At 39.2% G+C, this 18,065-nt stretch overlaps 2 protein-coding genes across 4 annotated transcripts; both read right to left on the bottom strand.

Moving 5' to 3' along the window:
- Positions 1-1,036: 1,036 nt before the first annotated feature.
- Positions 1,037-7,666, bottom strand: LOC116044754 (pregnancy-specific beta-1-glycoprotein 4-like). 3 transcript variants are annotated; one of them, XM_035998622.1, is made up of 11 exons: positions 7,372-7,666; positions 5,508-5,645; positions 5,209-5,334; positions 4,875-5,038; positions 3,232-3,331; positions 3,039-3,137; positions 2,850-2,870; positions 2,046-2,066; positions 1,877-1,906; positions 1,732-1,785; positions 1,037-1,225 (listed from the first exon to the last, which is right to left on the bottom strand). In XM_035998622.1, the coding sequence occupies exons 1-11, from the start codon at positions 7,478-7,480 to the stop codon at positions 1,206-1,208; spliced, it is 882 nt and encodes a 293-aa protein (XP_035854515.1). In that variant the 5' UTR covers positions 7,481-7,666; the 3' UTR covers positions 1,037-1,205. The 3 variants fall into 3 exon arrangements, with proteins under 3 accessions (XP_035854515.1, XP_031148070.1, XP_031148072.1); XM_031292210.2 differs by having other exon boundaries at positions 5,496-5,645; positions 7,372-7,665; XM_031292212.2 differs by lacking the exons at positions 1,037-1,225; positions 1,732-1,785; positions 1,877-1,906; positions 2,046-2,066 and having other exon boundaries at positions 2,856-2,870; positions 3,222-3,331; positions 5,496-5,645; positions 7,372-7,665.
- A 4,065-nt stretch (positions 7,667-11,731) lies between these two features.
- Positions 11,732-17,406, bottom strand: LOC116044825 (cytochrome P450 4F3). The gene is made up of 13 exons (XM_031292326.2): positions 17,124-17,406; positions 15,976-16,120; positions 15,804-15,857; positions 14,809-14,936; positions 14,020-14,141; positions 13,783-13,929; positions 13,306-13,429; positions 13,114-13,180; positions 12,817-12,946; positions 12,500-12,633; positions 12,235-12,299; positions 12,069-12,151; positions 11,732-11,972 (listed from the first exon to the last, which is right to left on the bottom strand). Exons 1-13 carry the CDS (start codon positions 17,325-17,327, stop codon positions 11,753-11,755), a joined length of 1,623 nt encoding a protein of 540 aa, XP_031148186.1. The 5' UTR covers positions 17,328-17,406; the 3' UTR covers positions 11,732-11,752.
- Between the last annotated feature and the right edge of the window lie 659 nt (positions 17,407-18,065).

The raw sequence follows: 18,065 nt of genomic DNA, 5'->3' as shown, positions 1-18,065 counted from the left end.
TTAGGACGGAATCGCCACTTTTAAGATTTACCGTATTTTTGTTTTTCGGTCAAATGGCCTTTTGAATGGGAGTGCTAGGGGCACTTTTATGCTAGCCTCATAATAGCTATTTTTAAAACACTAAGAAGGCTCGACACAACATGAGACTTTGCTCCAAGTATCACCAGGGGCTCTACACCTTAACGAAAGCATTGACAACATTGTTTGTGTACCCAGAGTTGACTAAAAAGAGAGGTTTTGAGCAACTCTCGTTAACAGTTGTTTATACTATCTGCCATTTTCCCAGTCAAAAGTAGGCGATCTCCGAATGCGAATGAACGGACTCCATAGGAGGTCATTCCTATATGAGGCTACTTTTTCAACTATAAGGTCAATATTGTGTTTCACTAACGACAAAACAACGAATTATTCGTGCATTTATATGGAACTGAGCTTTAGGAACTTTCCATCTTTACGCTCCCTTGACTATTTTTGACTGGCTCGATAGACGGCGACCGGAAGAACAACAGCTACAGTGAGTTGCTCAAAACCTCTCTTTTTAGTAAACTCTGTGTACACAAACAATGTTGTCAATGCTTTCGTTAAGGTGTAGAGCCCCTGGTGATACTTAGAGCAAAGTCTCATGTTGTGTCGAGCCTTCTTAGTGTTTTAAAAATAGCTATTTTGAGGCTAGCATAAAAGTGCCCCTAGCACTCCCATTCAAAAGGCCATTTGACCGAAAAACAAAAATACGGTAAATCTTAAAAGTGGCGATTCCGTCCTAAATATGCTTTTAAACGAAAGTTTGACTCGGGTACATTCACAAAAAGACCCTAGGTTGCATTTTAGCAAGAGTTACGCTTTAATGTAGATCCCAGCAGGTAATAGCTACTGGGCTAAACTCATATATTTTGTTTAAAACGAGCAGCACAACGCCAGTCTTAAAAAAAAATGCCTTTCCAATAGTCTTTAACATGCCTTCATACCCACTTTTGGTCAGTTTTGTGTCTAAAATATATGTTTTGAAAATGAGCCTCAAGATACTTTCACTCTTCTCTTTGCTGTATTATTAATTCTAGCTTTGAGGCATTGGAGCCAACAACACTAGTGTTGTTAACAGAGAATAGACCGATCCCATGTGCACTTCTAGATTTCCTGAAACGTTTCAGCTTCACCGCGGATGGTCTAGTTTTCCACCTGACACGTTCTGACTGACGGTTGGCCGCCTACGTCATCGGTGTTTCCTCTGCCAAACGACAAAAAGAAAAGAATTCAGTGTCACCCAATGCTAACTTGGTTACACAGTATTAGTTAGTTCTATATTGTTGCTGTCGGGTGTAAACGCAAACATCTTTGACTGTATAATTTCACGTCCTATGTAGGCTTCTCGCTTACAGTTTTGTCGACATAAAGCCCTTAAAAAGTCAGCAAAACAAGCAGGCTACCACACAGCCGACTCACAACAACCTGTTTCACAGCCTGAATGTGAAAACTGTCTGCTTCTGGGGGAATTTCTGAGTCTCAAAGTCGGCAAGTCAGCATAATATCAGTTTGAAAAACAGTTTTTGGTTTGGTGCACAACTATAGGCGGGCCAAAATCTATTGCCAAATCCCACCCAAAAAATCCTCTAACGTGAAATCCCAAAAATCCCACGGCCTTGAGTTTGACACATATAATTAAGTGATAATAAAGTAATAAAATATGTAAGTGCATATAAAGTAAATGATGACATTTATTTTCCAGTATCTTACCGTCTTTTTGTCCCTTCTCTTGAGCTGTGGTGCCATTAGATACAGCATCTCTTGCTGTTTTAATGAAACGGACGTATGGATGTCAACTTTTTCATTATAATAAAAAGTTAGAAAATACATAAAACAGACTGTGGCTGAAACTTACATGCTCTACTGCGCTGCTTCCGCCAGAAGTCTGTAGTGGAGGACAACAGGGCAGCAACAATAATAGAAAATACAGCACAGGAGAAGTCTGTTGTTATACATGTAAAGGTCCAGGCTGTTTGATTTTTTTTTAAAGGCATAACTAGGTATAAATAATTGAAGTTACTGACCTTTTTGCCATGGCATGGATTCTGCAGGGAGTTACAGCAGATAATATGTCAAGAAAGTCAGCATTTATCTCTTTTTACTTAAAACAGGAAAGCCCAGTAATCTCATTATGTCGCGCAACTTTCACAGTAAACATTCATCCAATCAGGTCAATGTTTGCCCTGTCTGCTTCTGATGAAATGTTGCAATTCACATTTTTTGATAAAAATCAATAATCAGTAAGTTCTCTCAAAAACGACTTAGTCTCACTTTGCCAGACCCTCCTCCACAGCGCTCTGAAGGAGGGTCTGGCTACTCCACACAGCATTCGGGGATGGGAGGAAAGCGTGCTCCGGCTTAATGGTATTTCTTTAAACCAATCAGAATCGTCATGGGCGGTGCTAAGCTCCGCACAGAGCCGCTGCAAAATAGTTGTGCGAGAGAAAACTCAGATTGGACAGATAGTCTAGCTAGCTGTCTGGATTTACCCTGCAGAGATCTGAGGAGCAGTTAACCATAGTCCTCATTAATCTACCGAATTTAAAACTCCAACACAAAGAAAGCGGAAGGAAACGGAAAATACATGCATCCGCTGGAATTTCCTGCGGCACCGGAGCAATCCTGGAAGTGGAAAGCCAAGGATATGGACTAAATTCTACTGTACTTCATGAGAATTCCCAGAATGCCTTTTTCAGACAATCCCTAGAGAATGGGCATACACTACACAATAATTCCCACACTTGCACTGCTCTTTCTCAAAACTCTGTACAATTTTATTTATTTTTATTTATTTGTTTACCTTTTCATTGATTTAAAAGATGTCTTACCTTTTTGGAAGAACCACATTCCTAGAGGCAATCACACACAGTGGTTTAGACTTCATACTTCTCTCATTATTATTCAGACTATTATAAAATACACAAATGCAGACAAATCATAAACAACATGTGCTTCATTTGATGCTATTATCAATGTTACTAATATTGATAAACATTTACAGCGTCTTGAGTTTTCACCTGCTTTACATCTGTGAATGCCAACCAGCAGCAGTACAACAAACAGCAGAGCCACGAAGACTATGAGCCCTTTGGAAACGTTTGGTTCTTCTTTGGGTGCTGTCGAGTGACAAAAGCAGCAATAAGTGGGCTTTTTCAGCGTATATTACAAAGAGGACATTTTGGGTTGAAATTGGATGAGACAGTTCCTCACAAGGTTTTGAGATGAAAGGGTTGGAGATAGGGTCGCTGCTCATCTGGCTGACTGGATTCTCCAGCTCACAGCGGAACTCTTTTATACTAGAACTGTTGCCCTAGAAGTAGCGTGAAATAGTTAGTAATACCACACATTTATACACACACACCTGGTGTACCTACTGTATGTCACCCCCTGCGTGTAAATGTGTTGACAAATCATAACTGAGAGACTGAATTTGACAACATGCGATTATTTGCACACTAATGTGAGAATAATTGCATTTTACGTACACTTCAACTGTACTAAATTCTTTCGGTTACGCTGTACTTGAAGGTATCTATGTAAGAGTGACATGACACTGTCACGAACGTGACATAAACATTATCTGTCATAAACGTTTATGACATAATGCTTCTGTCATTAAGTGTCATTCGGTTTTTGTCATGACAAGTTAGGGTTAGGGTTAGGGTTAGGGTTCATGTGTCATGACCGTGTCATGTCACTCTTATGTAGATACCTTCAAGTAAAGTGTTACCATTCTTTCTATGACGATACCAGGTTACTGTAACTTATGAATAATTTGTGTTTGAAGGCTATAATAGCCGGCTGCAGTACTTTAAAAGTGAGGATTTATGTTGATGAACATTACTGACTATTTCAATGCATTACCAGGTCAATTCAAGTTATTTGTACTTCATTGAGAAGAAATGTACACTGTTAAGCGATTTGCTCTCTGTGCGCCGCTAGGTAGGGCGCAGAGAGCAAAGCGCAGAGAGCAAATCGCAGCGCAGGTATACATCATCGAGAGCGGCAAGGAAGCTGTTTCCCGTTGCTAGGTAACGACAAGTTTGTCAATATACGTTATGCCTATTCACCCACCTGGTAATCCCATCGGCCTGCTGACATTACGCCATGCGTACGTTTTCCTGCTGAGACCGTGATGAGTCTTTAAAAAGGTGTCGTACAGTTCAGGGAATTCCGAGACACAGAGGATGATCCTTTTCTTCCATTGTTTGGCCGCTTTCTGATACCGTATATTATGTGTCGCTTCTGGCTACGTCACGTACAGCTGTTACCTCGTTGGTTGCGCTTTCGAAAGTTCAGCGGCAACTAGGTTAAAGTTGAAATAATTTGAACTTCAAGCTCAGCGCAAAAGCGGCAAATCCGAGCGGTGTGCGACGCCAGCGCAAAGCGGTTTTGCCGCCTATCGTGTGTAGGTGGCTTTTGGGGCTGGGCGATATGGAGAAAATCAAATATCACAATATTCTTGACCAAATACCTTAATGTCAATAATGCAACGATATTGTAGGATTGACAATTGGTGCTTTAACAAAATATTATTTACACAATGAGATTTTTGATAAATAATCATCAGAAATGCCGATTTAATGACAGTGTGTAAAGGCAAAGAATAGAACAGTTACAACAGTCTGGTAAGTTCAGAAAATGACATCACTTTACTCTAATGCAGCCTTCAAAACCAGGAAAAGACCACACTTAATATATTACGATTTTACGATATCCAAAATCTAAGATGATATCTAGTCTCATATCACGATATCGATATAATATTGATATATTGCCCAGCCCTAGCGGCTTTAGAAAATAAAACTGTGGATTTAGAAATTGCACGTTGCATCCCACCAACAGAGACAAACCTTATTAATGAGTTGCTCCTTAGATGAACTTGTCACATCGCTATCTGACTTCCACCTGTAGGTGACTGGCTCAGCGTCTGTGGTGTTACCCTCACAGGTCAAAATACAGCTGGTCTTCTCAGCACCACAGTTTGATTTACCAACAGTGGGTTTAGGAACGGGAGCTGTTATGTTATTGCAGAAAAAAACAATTAGAAATAGGCCATCAGAGTTGCTTTTTCAGTTTCTTATTCCAATTTTACCAGATTTAATCACATCAGGAATTCAACTCAGGGAAACACACAACCTCCACACTGATCGGCCTGACTAAACTGTGTGTAATTCATGCACTTACCGATGACGATGAGATGAGTTGCATTCTTCGTCACGTCGTTGATTTCCGGCGTGTACAATCCACTGTGGGTTCGAGTCAGTCCCGTGATTGTCATCTCTCCATTTGTAATGTTCAGTCTACTGCGTACTTTAAACAAACGCCAACAATGGATGGTATTAGCTTCTCAACAGTCTGGAACTCACACCACTGTACCATTTAGCATGAATCGATCAAAACACCTTTGAGTGAAGCACATATTTGATCCCACAGACAAGCAAAGACAGTGAGCTGAACTCGGCTAAGTATACCTTTGAACTGACGATAATAATCAAATTCCGTTCCATCCCACTGGATGGCGATGTTAGGACCATGTTTCCACATGATGTTGGTGATGGTACCAGAGGTAGTACCCGGTTTGAGGACAACGTCATCGCCCACCTTTTTGTAGAGTGGAATCTCTGCAGGGACAAAAAAAAAAAAAGCTCAGTGCGCCAATTTTTCGTAAACATCTTTAAGTGGGCTTTATAGGTGATGAAGATTAAAGGTGCCGTAGGTAGGATTGTGAAGATCCAGGACTTAGCCAAAAAATTTGAACATCGACAACTTCTCAGTCCCTCCCTCCCTTTCCACTAAAGCCCAAAACGGTCTCCTAAGCCCCTCCCCCCCCACAAGGGAGAATGAATGCGTGTGCATGAGCAGTGATTGACACGCAGTTAGACCCCCCCCCCGGCCCTGATTGGTGCATCTGAACAGGGAGCTGTGGATTTTTGCAAATCGCACTACAGACTGTAGGTGGTGCCAGAGGAGCTTGACATGACCTGCTTCATGTAGTTCTACAGGAACATAGGGTCAGTTTCAGCAAATATGACAGAAAGTTAGTTTTATAAGGCTTACCTACTGCACCTTTAAGCTCTTGCCTTTAAGCACCAATTGGTTATTTTGGACTGTTGGTCCGACAACACAAGCAATTTAAGGGATGTCACTTAGGCCCCAATTTTCACAATTTTATGACATTTGACAGACTAATCTGTTAGGTGGGGGTAAGTACCCTCAGGTAATTTCTATGGTAACTTTATAAGGGAATTTGGAGGGTTTTAAATTTTAAAAATGTACACAAAGTGTGTTTCTTAAAAGGTCCATTCCAGTATTTTTAGACACAGGGAGCATTTAGACCTATATTAATGGAGTATACATTTTCAAAACATGAAATGGAACTGTAATAATCCTATGTCCATGTAAAATACACTCAGTTTTGTTAAAATAGTTTTAGTGATGCTCTACTCTATTGCTACCCGTTCCTTCTCTAATCTCTTCTGCTCTAGTCTATTCCTAACTGTTCTATCTCTAATCTCTTTTGCTCTATTCTAGTCCTAACTGCCCCAGCTCTACTCTCTTCTAGTCCCAACTGCTTCTTCTCTAATCTCTTCGGCTAAATTGTATTCTATTGAACAGTGTTCTCTTCTATTCCTAACTTTTCTACCTTGCCTTTTTTCTGCTCTATTCTATTTTATTCCTAACTATTCTACCTTTAACCTCTTCTGCTCTATTTTATTCCTAACTGTTGTAACGCTCCGCTCCTCGTATTCTATTTGATTCCTAACTGTTCTATTTCTACTCTATTCTTCTGCTCTCTTCTTTTCTTTTCATAACTGTTTTATGTATACTGATATTTTCCCCATACTATACATTTCAATTCCTTTTCATTTTACTCAATATACTCTATTGTATTCTGCTCAGTTCCTAACTATTATATGCACATTATATTCACAACTATTTTTCTATTGTACATATAACCACTCAGCAATTATATACTCTGTTCCACTGTACAGTACGCTATTCTAGTACACTATTAGGCATACTAACTGTTTTATGGTGCACTACTGTTTCTATTTTTCACATTTCAATGATGTTAAATTGCTACATTATTATTATTATTTCAAGTCCTCGCCCTCATGCACTTTGTATTGTTGACAGTTGATATTAGTTGGCATACAGTAAATCTGGTTTAACTTAAGTTAGTTATAGCTGTATGCTGTTGTTTACCACTGGGTGGGGCCATGGATTTGGGACACTACCATACTGCGACACACTTTGCACACATGCACCATTATAACCCACAACAAGATACTTTGAAACGTATGAAACAAGCCAGCTAAAAGGTAAGCTTGAAATAATAAACCTTACCTGAGTCTGCGGACACGACAGCCAATGAAACACACAACCAAGCGGCCAATATCATGGATGTCAAAGACGGCGACATCTCGCTGCTTCTGTTCTGAACTGAGAGAAACATGTCGAATAGCGTTATACAAAAGATAAACACATAATAGACTAAGTATGGTAACTTAAAAAAAATAGTTTAGTGCCGGCGTTAAGTGGTGAGAAACGGTTAGACGAAGCTGAAAGTGAAAGTTAAACAGAAACCACCTCAACAGGTCAGGCTCACAGACTTCCAGTGTCCCCGCCTCCACCGGGACATGCGCATTCTATTCACAACATATTCATTAGTCGACTTCAAATTGTTCAACTCACCATAGATGTGTCCCTGACCAACGCAATGACTAATGTAGTTAGTTTCTTATAGACAAATTCCAAAAAAAAAAAAAAAATATATATATATATATATTCACACATACACAGTACAAAAACTATTTGGGCCTCCTAGTGTCCAGAGGTTTTCACTGCAGTCAGAAATGACAATGAATGCATCGTATGTCCCCACAGCAATATTCTTATTAAGATTCAAATCACATATAGTGATTTGTTACCAAAGACGAAGTCTCTGCTACAGTTAACATATTTCCTTTCTTTTCTTTATTTTACATGAAGAATAATGCACTGGCCTTAACATATTGTCCCTATAGCTTGACCTTTATTAATTCAGGTCCTAATCTAGCTCAGGGAGGTCCTACGAATACACACGTTTTTTTGTTTGTCCTGAACCTGTGTTTTTAGCTTAAAAATGCACTTTCTCTGGCTGTAAAGAGTTAAAGGATGAGGATTAAAAATAATAATAATAATAATTGAACTCAGGATTTATTTAAAACTTAATACAGTAAAAATAAATGTAACAACAATGTCATTAGAACAATAATACACGATGCAACAGTAAATTTAAGTACAGTCAAATTATATCACAAATGGTATTACATTCATTTTGAAAGTGAGAGCAAAATCATGAAGCCTAAAAAGGCTTTGTAGAATACAAAGGTCACCAATGCTTTTAGAAACAATACAGTGAACCAGAAGTGACAAGGACAGTACTACATTACATTACATTACATTACATGCCATTTAGCTGATGCTTTTATCCAAAGCGACTTACAATTGCTATATACTGTATATGTCAGAGGTCGCACGCCTCTGGAGCTACTAGGGGTTAAGGGTTTTGCTCAGGGACACATTGGTTGAGGTATCGCAGTGGGATTCGAACCCGGGTCTCCCACACCAAAAGTATGTGTCATATCCATCACCACCCCTACTAAACTTCAGAGGCCTGTACTACGAATCAAGATCAACATGTCCTGGATTTCTTTCAGTTACCCGGCTTCACCTAACCTAACAACCGCGGTCCCGCATAAGCTGTGTCACGACGCTGGTTATCAACTAGTTCAGTCAACCCAGGTTTTTCCAATCTAGAGACGTGCGCGTTCACATAAAAGAGGCGGTGTTTGCGCACCACGACCAATCGCAAACATCTACCAGAGCTGCATCTTTTAAACAAGAAGAACAAACTATAATTCTACATAAATATGAAGAACACAGACACAGTTTAACAGGCAAAACGCAGGAAGGAAAGCGGGCATAAAAAGCCGACGCTGTTATGCGTAAATCACAACGTTTAGCTTATCAATATTCAGTGTAGTCTACGTGATAGTAAGCTCCAGGATTTCCATATACTCACTTAAAAATGCCCAATGACACGTAACAACATACTTTCCATTATATGTTGAATTGTCATCTGTGCTTTTTTCTTCACATAGGCTCAATGGAGGTAGTATTTCACCATAAATTGGTGCATAAAAGTGTATCGGAATGCAGGAAATGAAGTCGTTGATGCTTAAAACTTTCCTGGGGGAGGACACCCAGACCCCCCACTATGATATGCCCCCCTCCTCCCCCAAAGGCAGATTCTGGCCAATATACAGTACAGTACACCCACTACAATACATTAGACTAAACTGGTCACTTCCCCATCAGTCAGGCACAAGATCTGACCATATATAATTACACTTCTGCTTTCCATAAACTGTCGTTGCTTTAGGCTTTTATTTCAGTTGCAACCCCAGCAGTGGTGCGCGATCGTGAGAGAAAATAAAAAAAAAACATAAAAACATAATTTAAACCGATGTGCGCATTGGCAACACACGGCTAAAGAAGGCAACAAATAGCCTATATGTAATTCCCTCCGCTGAAAATCTATATCTTTCATAAAAATACCCATCAGGGAATGTTAACGGGGTTGTCGGTCTCTAAATGTTTTAACTTTTATGAGCGCACCTCTCTCTCTCTCCGCGAACCGAGCTCCAGCTGATCTTCTAAGAACGGTGACGCCGTTATTAGTCGAGTATTGATTGGTCAGTGGGCGGTGCTTTTATACCGGTTGATCTCTAATCTCCAACATAACCTGCTCCCGACCAGGTTAGGCGTTCAGCATAAGTTACCACGGCGATTGAATCCGATCACAAGTGATCCACCTTCGTAGTACAGAAAACCCTGGGTTGAGCCTGAAGTTAGCTCGTTAACGCCAAATCTCGCTTCGTAGTACAGGCCTCTGGGGCCTGTTTCACAAAACCAAGATAAGGGATTAAGCCGGGATTTATCAGTTATCCTGGATGATTTAAGCCTTGACTCGGTTTCACGAAAGTGGAGGCACATAAATCACCATGGAGATTTATTCTGTGCAGATAGCCTGGTCCCGACCAGGCTAACAGCCAGGATTTATTTAATCCTGGAGCCTTTTCTGATCACCCAGCAGTGGTTTTACCCTTTGTTTTACCCTATTATTTGTTTTAATAATTATTCATGTGACAGTTATATTGCTGTATGACGATTGCTGTTCATATTGTTAGTTTGATGAAAATATTATGACAGTTGTTGAGATAATTAGAAAATGCTGATAAAATTTCAAATGTGTTTTAAATTTTGTTACTAAGGGCAATACATACAATGTTTTACATTTCTATAGTTGACCAATGCACCTTGAATTATTTGAGTTGATTCATTTTTTTTTAATTCTTTAACAATAAGGATCATGTTTGTTCCGCTGCCATGTGCACTGTATTTGGCATTCTTAGCACACAATTTGTGTTGTCCAGTAAACTGGGACTATAATTTGAGAGGATTGTACAATTTAAAGAACATATCCTAATTGTACAATCCTCCCAAATTATAGACTTAGTTCACTGAACCAGTAACTATCTAGTGTTGTAGGCTACTGTACATTCATGTAACAACAGGGGGAGGACACCTCAATGGTTTTTGACCTTATATTTTGCTGGGGGGGAAATAACTGATGAATATACTCTGTTCCATTCATGTTTACAGTGTGCATGGAATTTCTCACTTAATTATCTTTATAGTTTCTAGATTTTAGAGTCCAATTTCTTCAGCGTCTTTATTTTCTATGTCCATATATACAAGGGAGCAAGGCATATAATATGTAGAGAAGGAAACTCGTCCTCTATAAAAAAAATAAAAAATAAAAAAACGCAAGAAAAAGCGCGGCAGATAATAGCGGACAGACTGAATGATGATCTAAAAATATACATTTACGAACTACTGCTCTTAACTGAAACCATTCAATGAGGCACTGTCATCTGCAAAAACGAACAGTTGTACACTTTGCATTAAACGCGAGCAGTGGAAGTTAATATGACTTAGGAAATTTATATTTTAGCCCATGAGGGAGAGGGAGGAACAGAACGAAGAGATATTTATGCATCATACTCTAACATTGTAGAAAATTGATCTTCGTGGTAAATTTCCTGAGTAACATTATCTTTTGCTTACTTTTAAGGCAAAGAGTACAACTGTTAATTTGTGCAAATGATTAGTAGCCTAATCTTTGAATGGAATGATTATGACGGTTTCAATTCAGAGCAGTGGTCAGTTAATGTATATATTCAGTCGGTCCGCGATCGTCTGCTACGCTTTCTCTCGCTGTTTCATTACAGCGGCCGTGTTTCTTTTCTTTTTATACAAATAATGTGTTTCACGTCATCATACTTCCACAAGAAACTGCTGCTCACTCTGTATAAAGTATGTACAATGCGTATTCTCCATTTTGGCATCAGTAAATCTGTGCTCGACCTCGCGGTCTTTTGAGGAAAGCCGCGGACGCGCATCTATCTGAATTACTTCATCCTGGCTTGACCTAGTCGCTCCTCCTCAGCCTGGCTTGGCCTTCGTGAAACGCACCAAGCCAGGATGCACAGATTAGACTAGGTCAAGCCTCGCTTTATCAGTTATCCTGGATTTATAAATTCTGCTTTTGTGAAACAGGCCCCTGGTGTGATGCCAGAGCTTTGTTGTTGTTGTTGTCGTTAGGCGTTGTCTTGTTGGATCATTCATCCTGACACTCCTCCAGGTTGTGCGGGATCAGAGGCTCCAGCTGCAGCCACAAACCTCCCTCCGCACGCAGGACGAGTTGGGGGAGACGGCGAACTCCCCCGGAGCGGGACCCGAGTTGAGGGTTCACCCCCAGGGTCAGACGAAACCTGAGCAGTGTCAACGCCACGACGACTCGGAGTTCTGCCAGGGCGAATTTCTGACCAATACAGTTCCTGTGAACACATACAGGTTCTTGTCTTTACCGGCATCTTCCTAATTGTGTCAGCTCTTCACTTATCATATTTGAAGCTGTAATAAGGACACAGTACCTGGGGCCTGAGGAGAAGGGGATGAAGGCATGAGAAGCCCGTCCCGCTGTGTTTGTAGGGTCAAAACGCAGAGGATGAAACTCCTAAAACAGAGCAAATCACAGGTCCAACATGACAAAGTTGAGCCAAAGTGAAAGAAAGACACAAGATTTTGTTTATTTCTTACATGTGGGTTTGTCCAAACAGCAGGGTTGTGGTGTGTCCCATAAATACTGACCAAAGAGATGGCACCTTGGGAAGAATAACAAAAAGAAACAACTAGTTTGACATTAGCTTGCCTTCACTGCTTCCCTAACTAACATTCACTTCCTTATTGAGGTTGGCAAATGGGAACCCCTAAGAAATGTCTTTCACAGATGAAATCCCCCGAAAAACAAGAAACGGCTTTTGACCTTTAAAATCTATTTTCGAAAAAGCCTCTCCCCTCTCACCCTTTGGTACTGTCCGATCCTCTGGCAGTGCAATGTCCTGGGTGTACTTCCTCGTTACAGCCTGCACAGGAGAGTGCAGCCTGAGAGACTCTCTGATGCACATGGTGGTGAAGGGAAGGTTGGACAGATCCTCCCTTTAGATAAAGATATTAACATTTAAATTGGACTCATTTCGGCCTTATTGTGACAGACTTTTCACAACACTAAAATACTACAGGGTTTTAGATTGTGTGTAAAAGAAAATTACAATCAAAACAGCCATTGATTCAGGTTGTGTGTGTGTGTGTGTGTGTGTGTGTGTGTGTGTGCTTTCTGACCACTCTATTTCATGTCTGTCTCGTCCTTGCATCAGATCCATCACTTCCTGCCTGCATTGCTCCTGATAGTGCCCGTGGCGTGCTAAATTGTACAGCGTCCAGCAAATCGCACTGGCTGTTGTGTCGTGACCTGTGGAAAAAGTAGGACAGTTTCAATTGAAAGGTCTCAAAGCAATCTTACTGGATGTCAAATTGTGATGTAATGACTTGAATGATATATATTTTTTTTATATTTAACAGTAGCATTTAGCGTTATCCCCTAACTGTCAGCAAGAAAGTTGCTTTAAACTGTCTCACCTGCAAACATGAAGGTGTTGGCCTCAGCCTGTATCTCCTCGTCTGTTAGGCCTTGTCCATCCTCATCCTGCAATCACACAGAATTCAAACGCAGTCCCGGATCTTTTAAAGCTATTTAACTGTCCCTCCACCTCACTTTTTTTTGTCTCTCTCGACTTCTCATTTGTATTTCTTCTCTTTCTTCTCTCTTACCTTTGACAGCAGTAGGATGTCCACAAAATCTTTCTTTCTCTGTGGTGCTGTGGTAAAATCTGTTTCTGTATTCTTATGTTGGCTGATCAGGCATCGGCGCTTCTGAACCACCTCCCTGGTAAAACTGCAGAGTTTGACCCACATATGGATTATAGAATAGAACAGACAGCAAGAGGTTCTTGATTATAGTATAAGATACAATACTAATTGATACGTTATGATAAGATACAATATATCTTTCTACAGTATATCATACTATATAGTATAAAACACTAAATGAGAAAATGTTACAATACAATGTAATAAGTAAATATGCAAAAGTGAAGGGAATTTAATAGAATATAATACAAATAGAATGGCATAAGAGTTATTGCAACAACAGCTTGGTTCTCATCATTTCCCAGTAAAAACCTATCATCAGAAGGTTTTCTATATTATTATCTGTGCTACATTGTTACATTATTGTCACACATGTACCTGTGCACAACGTTTAAGGCCTTTCTGAATTGTTTGCCCTGCTGTGTTTTCCAGTAAAACCAGTCCCAGTGGTGCAAAATCTTTTGCCGACGGTCTATAATCAGGTCGCTCAGCTCCACCAGGGCTGACACGTACTCACTGGCAGACCTGGAGAGAGAAAATAAAGATTACAAAAAAAAAAAATGGTAGTACAATGGAAGAAGAATATATTTAGCTGGTAAAAATGTGTGTCCTCACCACTGACAGTTGCTGTTGTAGCTAAAGGCACATTTCAGTAAACTGTCCAGTGTCATCAGAGTGACGTGGTCAAACATCTCTACATTAGTCGTGCCTTTAGCCACCAGGTGGCGCCACTTGTCCTGAAAGACACATACAGCCCCCTCATTTGCATAATAAAGACATAAAGAAATGTATAAAGACAATAATCGAGAAGTTTGGGGGAATAAATAGGGGGGGGGAATCCAATGTGAAAATAATACAGAAATTAATTAATACATACATACATACATATATACTGTAAATACATTTAAAAATGAATAATGACATTTTAAAAGAAAAAAAATTATATGTAAAAAGAAATGCAAAATTCAATAAATACATTTAAAAGAAATAAAATGAAGGAAAAACTAAATAGGAAGTTAAATAAATAGGGGAAATAATACAAATGTAAATAAATAAAGAAGCAAATTAATACAGAAATATCTATTTATGTCACATTTGACCAATTCATTAATGCCTATGTTTATTTTTAATATTATTTTTGGTAGATTAAATGGCATATTAATAAAATTATTAAGTCATGTATTTTTGTCTTGGCAGTTGCTGTCCTCTACAGCCATTTGCATGCATACTCTTGCAGATACTAAAGGCTGTGTGCACATTTTACACAGGCACTGGTTTCTGAACAGAAAGTAAATGCAACATAAGATCAACATACCAAGATGATATATATTTTTTTTAATTTTTTATAAATGACAGCAGATATGTGTGTTTGCTTGCATCTGTACACTGCTCCCTGTGTCTTACGTGCATGATGTTAGTTGAGGTGTTAAACTTGGTGACGTAGTTCTTCAGAATATCAAAATGAAAAGCCGGAGTCAGCAGACGTCTCCTGCGGGACCACTCCTCCCCGTTGCATAGCAACAGGCTCTGTCCTGGGACGTAATAGGGAGAGAGGAGGTTTGGAAGTGAGGATGACAGTACATTGTAATCAATACTTGGATAGACAGTAGTTATACACAGTCATTGGAATCACCGTCATCTGACTTTATTATTATTCATTTATTAGTCTTAAAAAAAAAACTAGACCTCAATATTATCCTTAGGGGTTTTATTTAATGATGGGAAACCTGAAAACATCTACTCTATATTGAATATGAACTAAACAAAGGCAGTGTTTTCAGCTTGATTCCCATAGACTTTGAAATTACTCAGCTGCTTTGTCATCTTCCTATGTGTTATGGAACATAGAACCAATGCTGATTCAAAACTCTTAACCCTTGTGTTGTCCTCGGGTCTAATTTGATCCGTTCTCAAAGTTTTTTATATCAGAAATATGGGTTTCTTACAACCAAACTGACCCAAAATAACTTGGATGCATGGATGTATGTTGTATGGGTTCCATACAACAATCATCGCAGGTCAAATTAATCATTACTTCCATTGAATTTTGGTTGTTTTATTCAATTTCATTGCATTTAATACATTTAAAACACAGCATCCTGACTAAACTTTGACATTAACCAGTCTGTGATTCACTCAACATTCTCTGATCTTAACTATTAGTCAAAATAATTGATATCTGCTTTTTTTCCCAAATGTTTTTTGGTAAAAAGTCATTTAAATTAGGTTTATTGACCATGAATACAAAAAAAATTAAAAAGAGGGACAAAAACGTATATGAAAAAGTGCCAAAAACATCCGAAAGGCACTAAAATAAAGTTCATTTTCAATTTTGTCAAGTTCATGGTCAACGGGAAGACAACCCAAGGGTTAAACAAGACTTGAGCTCTTTGACTCACCAAGCCATGGACGCAGATGGCCATAGATGAGCTCATCTTTCACTGTGATACTAGCTGGATGGAGGGAAGGAGGGAGGAGGTAATGGAAGAAGAAAAGAACATTAAACATGAAATGAATCTCCAGTCACACTTCCAATAGCGTGAAAGTTGTTTTACAGTAATTATACACTACCAGGTGCCATTAGCAGAGGTTTGACGTAGTCAGGGTGGAAGAGTCTGACCAGGTGATAGAAAGGGCCAAGGAACCAGCTGCAAGAGTGTGTGTACCTCTGCACCAAGTCGTCCACCTGCAGGAGACCTTCTTCTGTGCACTGCATCTGAGGCACAAATAAATATTAGTACAACGAAATACTACAATATACAGTATACCATGAGTTTAATTAATTCAAAGGTGCGTTAAAAAAAGTGAGTTTGGTAGTGTCACCTGTAATGGCAAAAATGACCTTTAACAATGAAATTAATTATATTCTTTTACATTTGTGTTTAACAAAGAACACAAATGTAAAGAACACCTGAAATCGTAAAACCTTTTAGAGACAGTGTTTCTTTCGGGGCCTCCTTCAGCCTTCTGTTTTGTGACTTTAGGAGATAAAGTTAGATTGGTAATCGTAAATAGTGTGAACTGTGTCTTGGGAAATGCAGCCTTCCTGTCTCTGGCAACTGAGATTAACAGGTGTTGTGTCTTCTTTTAAAACAGGAGCAAAAGTCACAGTTGTAATGAACATTCCGAGCCGTTTATGATATTTTTGTTTAACTGTTGGCTCCTGCTAAAGATACTAAGAAGGAGGAGTGTAACTGACTGTTCTAACCTATATAGCATGAACTCATTTTTATCTTGTTAGACATACACTTTTGCACTGTGCTGTTGGTAGTACCTGTGAAACTGTATCTCTCTGTATTTGCAAATATATACTTAATTAAATACTCATAGACCAAACTTTGGTTTTGTTACACAAATAGTCTTTATTCGTTTCATCTTGTACCTTTTTGAAATACATTCCGGCTGCAATAACAAACTTCCGTCACACACCCTTCTTCTTAATAAGAACGTTTTGCAACACTGTGAAACATCCTGTATCTCGCTGAAAAATCTACCGTTAGATTTCCAGATGTCTTGTTTCCACATTTACCAAGCATTACAACAATGACATGTTTAAAAGTAAAGAAATTAGGTTAATATCTTTACCTCAGAACTGTCAAAAAAAGAAAGCTATAAATGCATGTTAGTGTGTGTATTTAGCTTTGATGTGTGTGTGTGTGTGTGTGTGTGTGTGTGTGTGTGTGTGTGTGTGTGTGTGTGTGTGTGTGTGTATATCCTACCTGGCCCAAGTGGCCTAAAAGCCAAAAGTTTGCATGTGGCTTGCTGAAGCAGGACAGCCTGTACGTGAACCAGGCGTGTCGCACCAACAGCCTCACCGTCACAACTGCGACCACAGCTCCTAGTCCTGTACAGGCCAGAAACATGAGCTGACAGAGACCAGTCCAGCTGAGCACCTGAGAGAGGACCCCCCAGAGGAGAGACATCCTGGGACAGACAGAGAGAGAGAGAGTGAGGAGTACCCAGAGGTCTGCTTGATACTCAGCCTGCTCTGACAGTGACTGTGTTCACAATGAGAAGTTACTAGACTGTATGTTGAAATATACAGAAACCAAACTGTTTCTGCCACTTATTTCAACAAGAACAACCAATGTAACACATATGTGAGAGACCACTTCCTCTGTTAAAATCAAAAAGTCATTGTATCATGTTAAAGGAGACTGAGTAGATAACCTTCAGAACCATCCTTTACTTGGATTAGCTCATACACACCAGTTGATATTGTTTCATTCTGTTTTGTTGCAACCCTTGAATGTACACTTATTTTGTTTAATTGTATACCTATTTACATATGTACACGCCAATTTTTTTTTTTTTTGTTATAGTTATTGTAGCCTTGCTTTTAGTTCTCTTAAGTCTTTGTGTTGTTGTTAACAGCAACGCGCTGTTAAGAATTTGTATGATGAAATCAAATTAAGCCATTTCCCTTTCTTCTTGCAAAATGTGTTAGTAATTTAGTTTTTTTCAAAGAGACAACACCCAGCGTTCAATAGATTGTTTACATTTTTTATCTTTGTCATTTTTTTTGTTGCCAAATATGTGAACATTATTTTATTCTAGGCACTCTTCATTAGAAAAAAAGACAAAACAGATGAAGACTGAGGCAACGACCATTTTTCTGAAATAATTAATAAAGTCAGTGTTCATATATTTGTCATTTATAT

The sequence above is a fragment of the Sander lucioperca genome, chromosome 24 (assembly GCF_008315115.2).
Source record: "Sander lucioperca isolate FBNREF2018 chromosome 24, SLUC_FBN_1.2, whole genome shotgun sequence".
Lineage (NCBI taxonomy): Eukaryota > Metazoa > Chordata > Actinopteri > Perciformes > Percidae > Sander > Sander lucioperca.
Note: the sequence above shows the minus strand (reverse complement) of the source record. Positions and strands in the feature narration are given on the sequence as shown.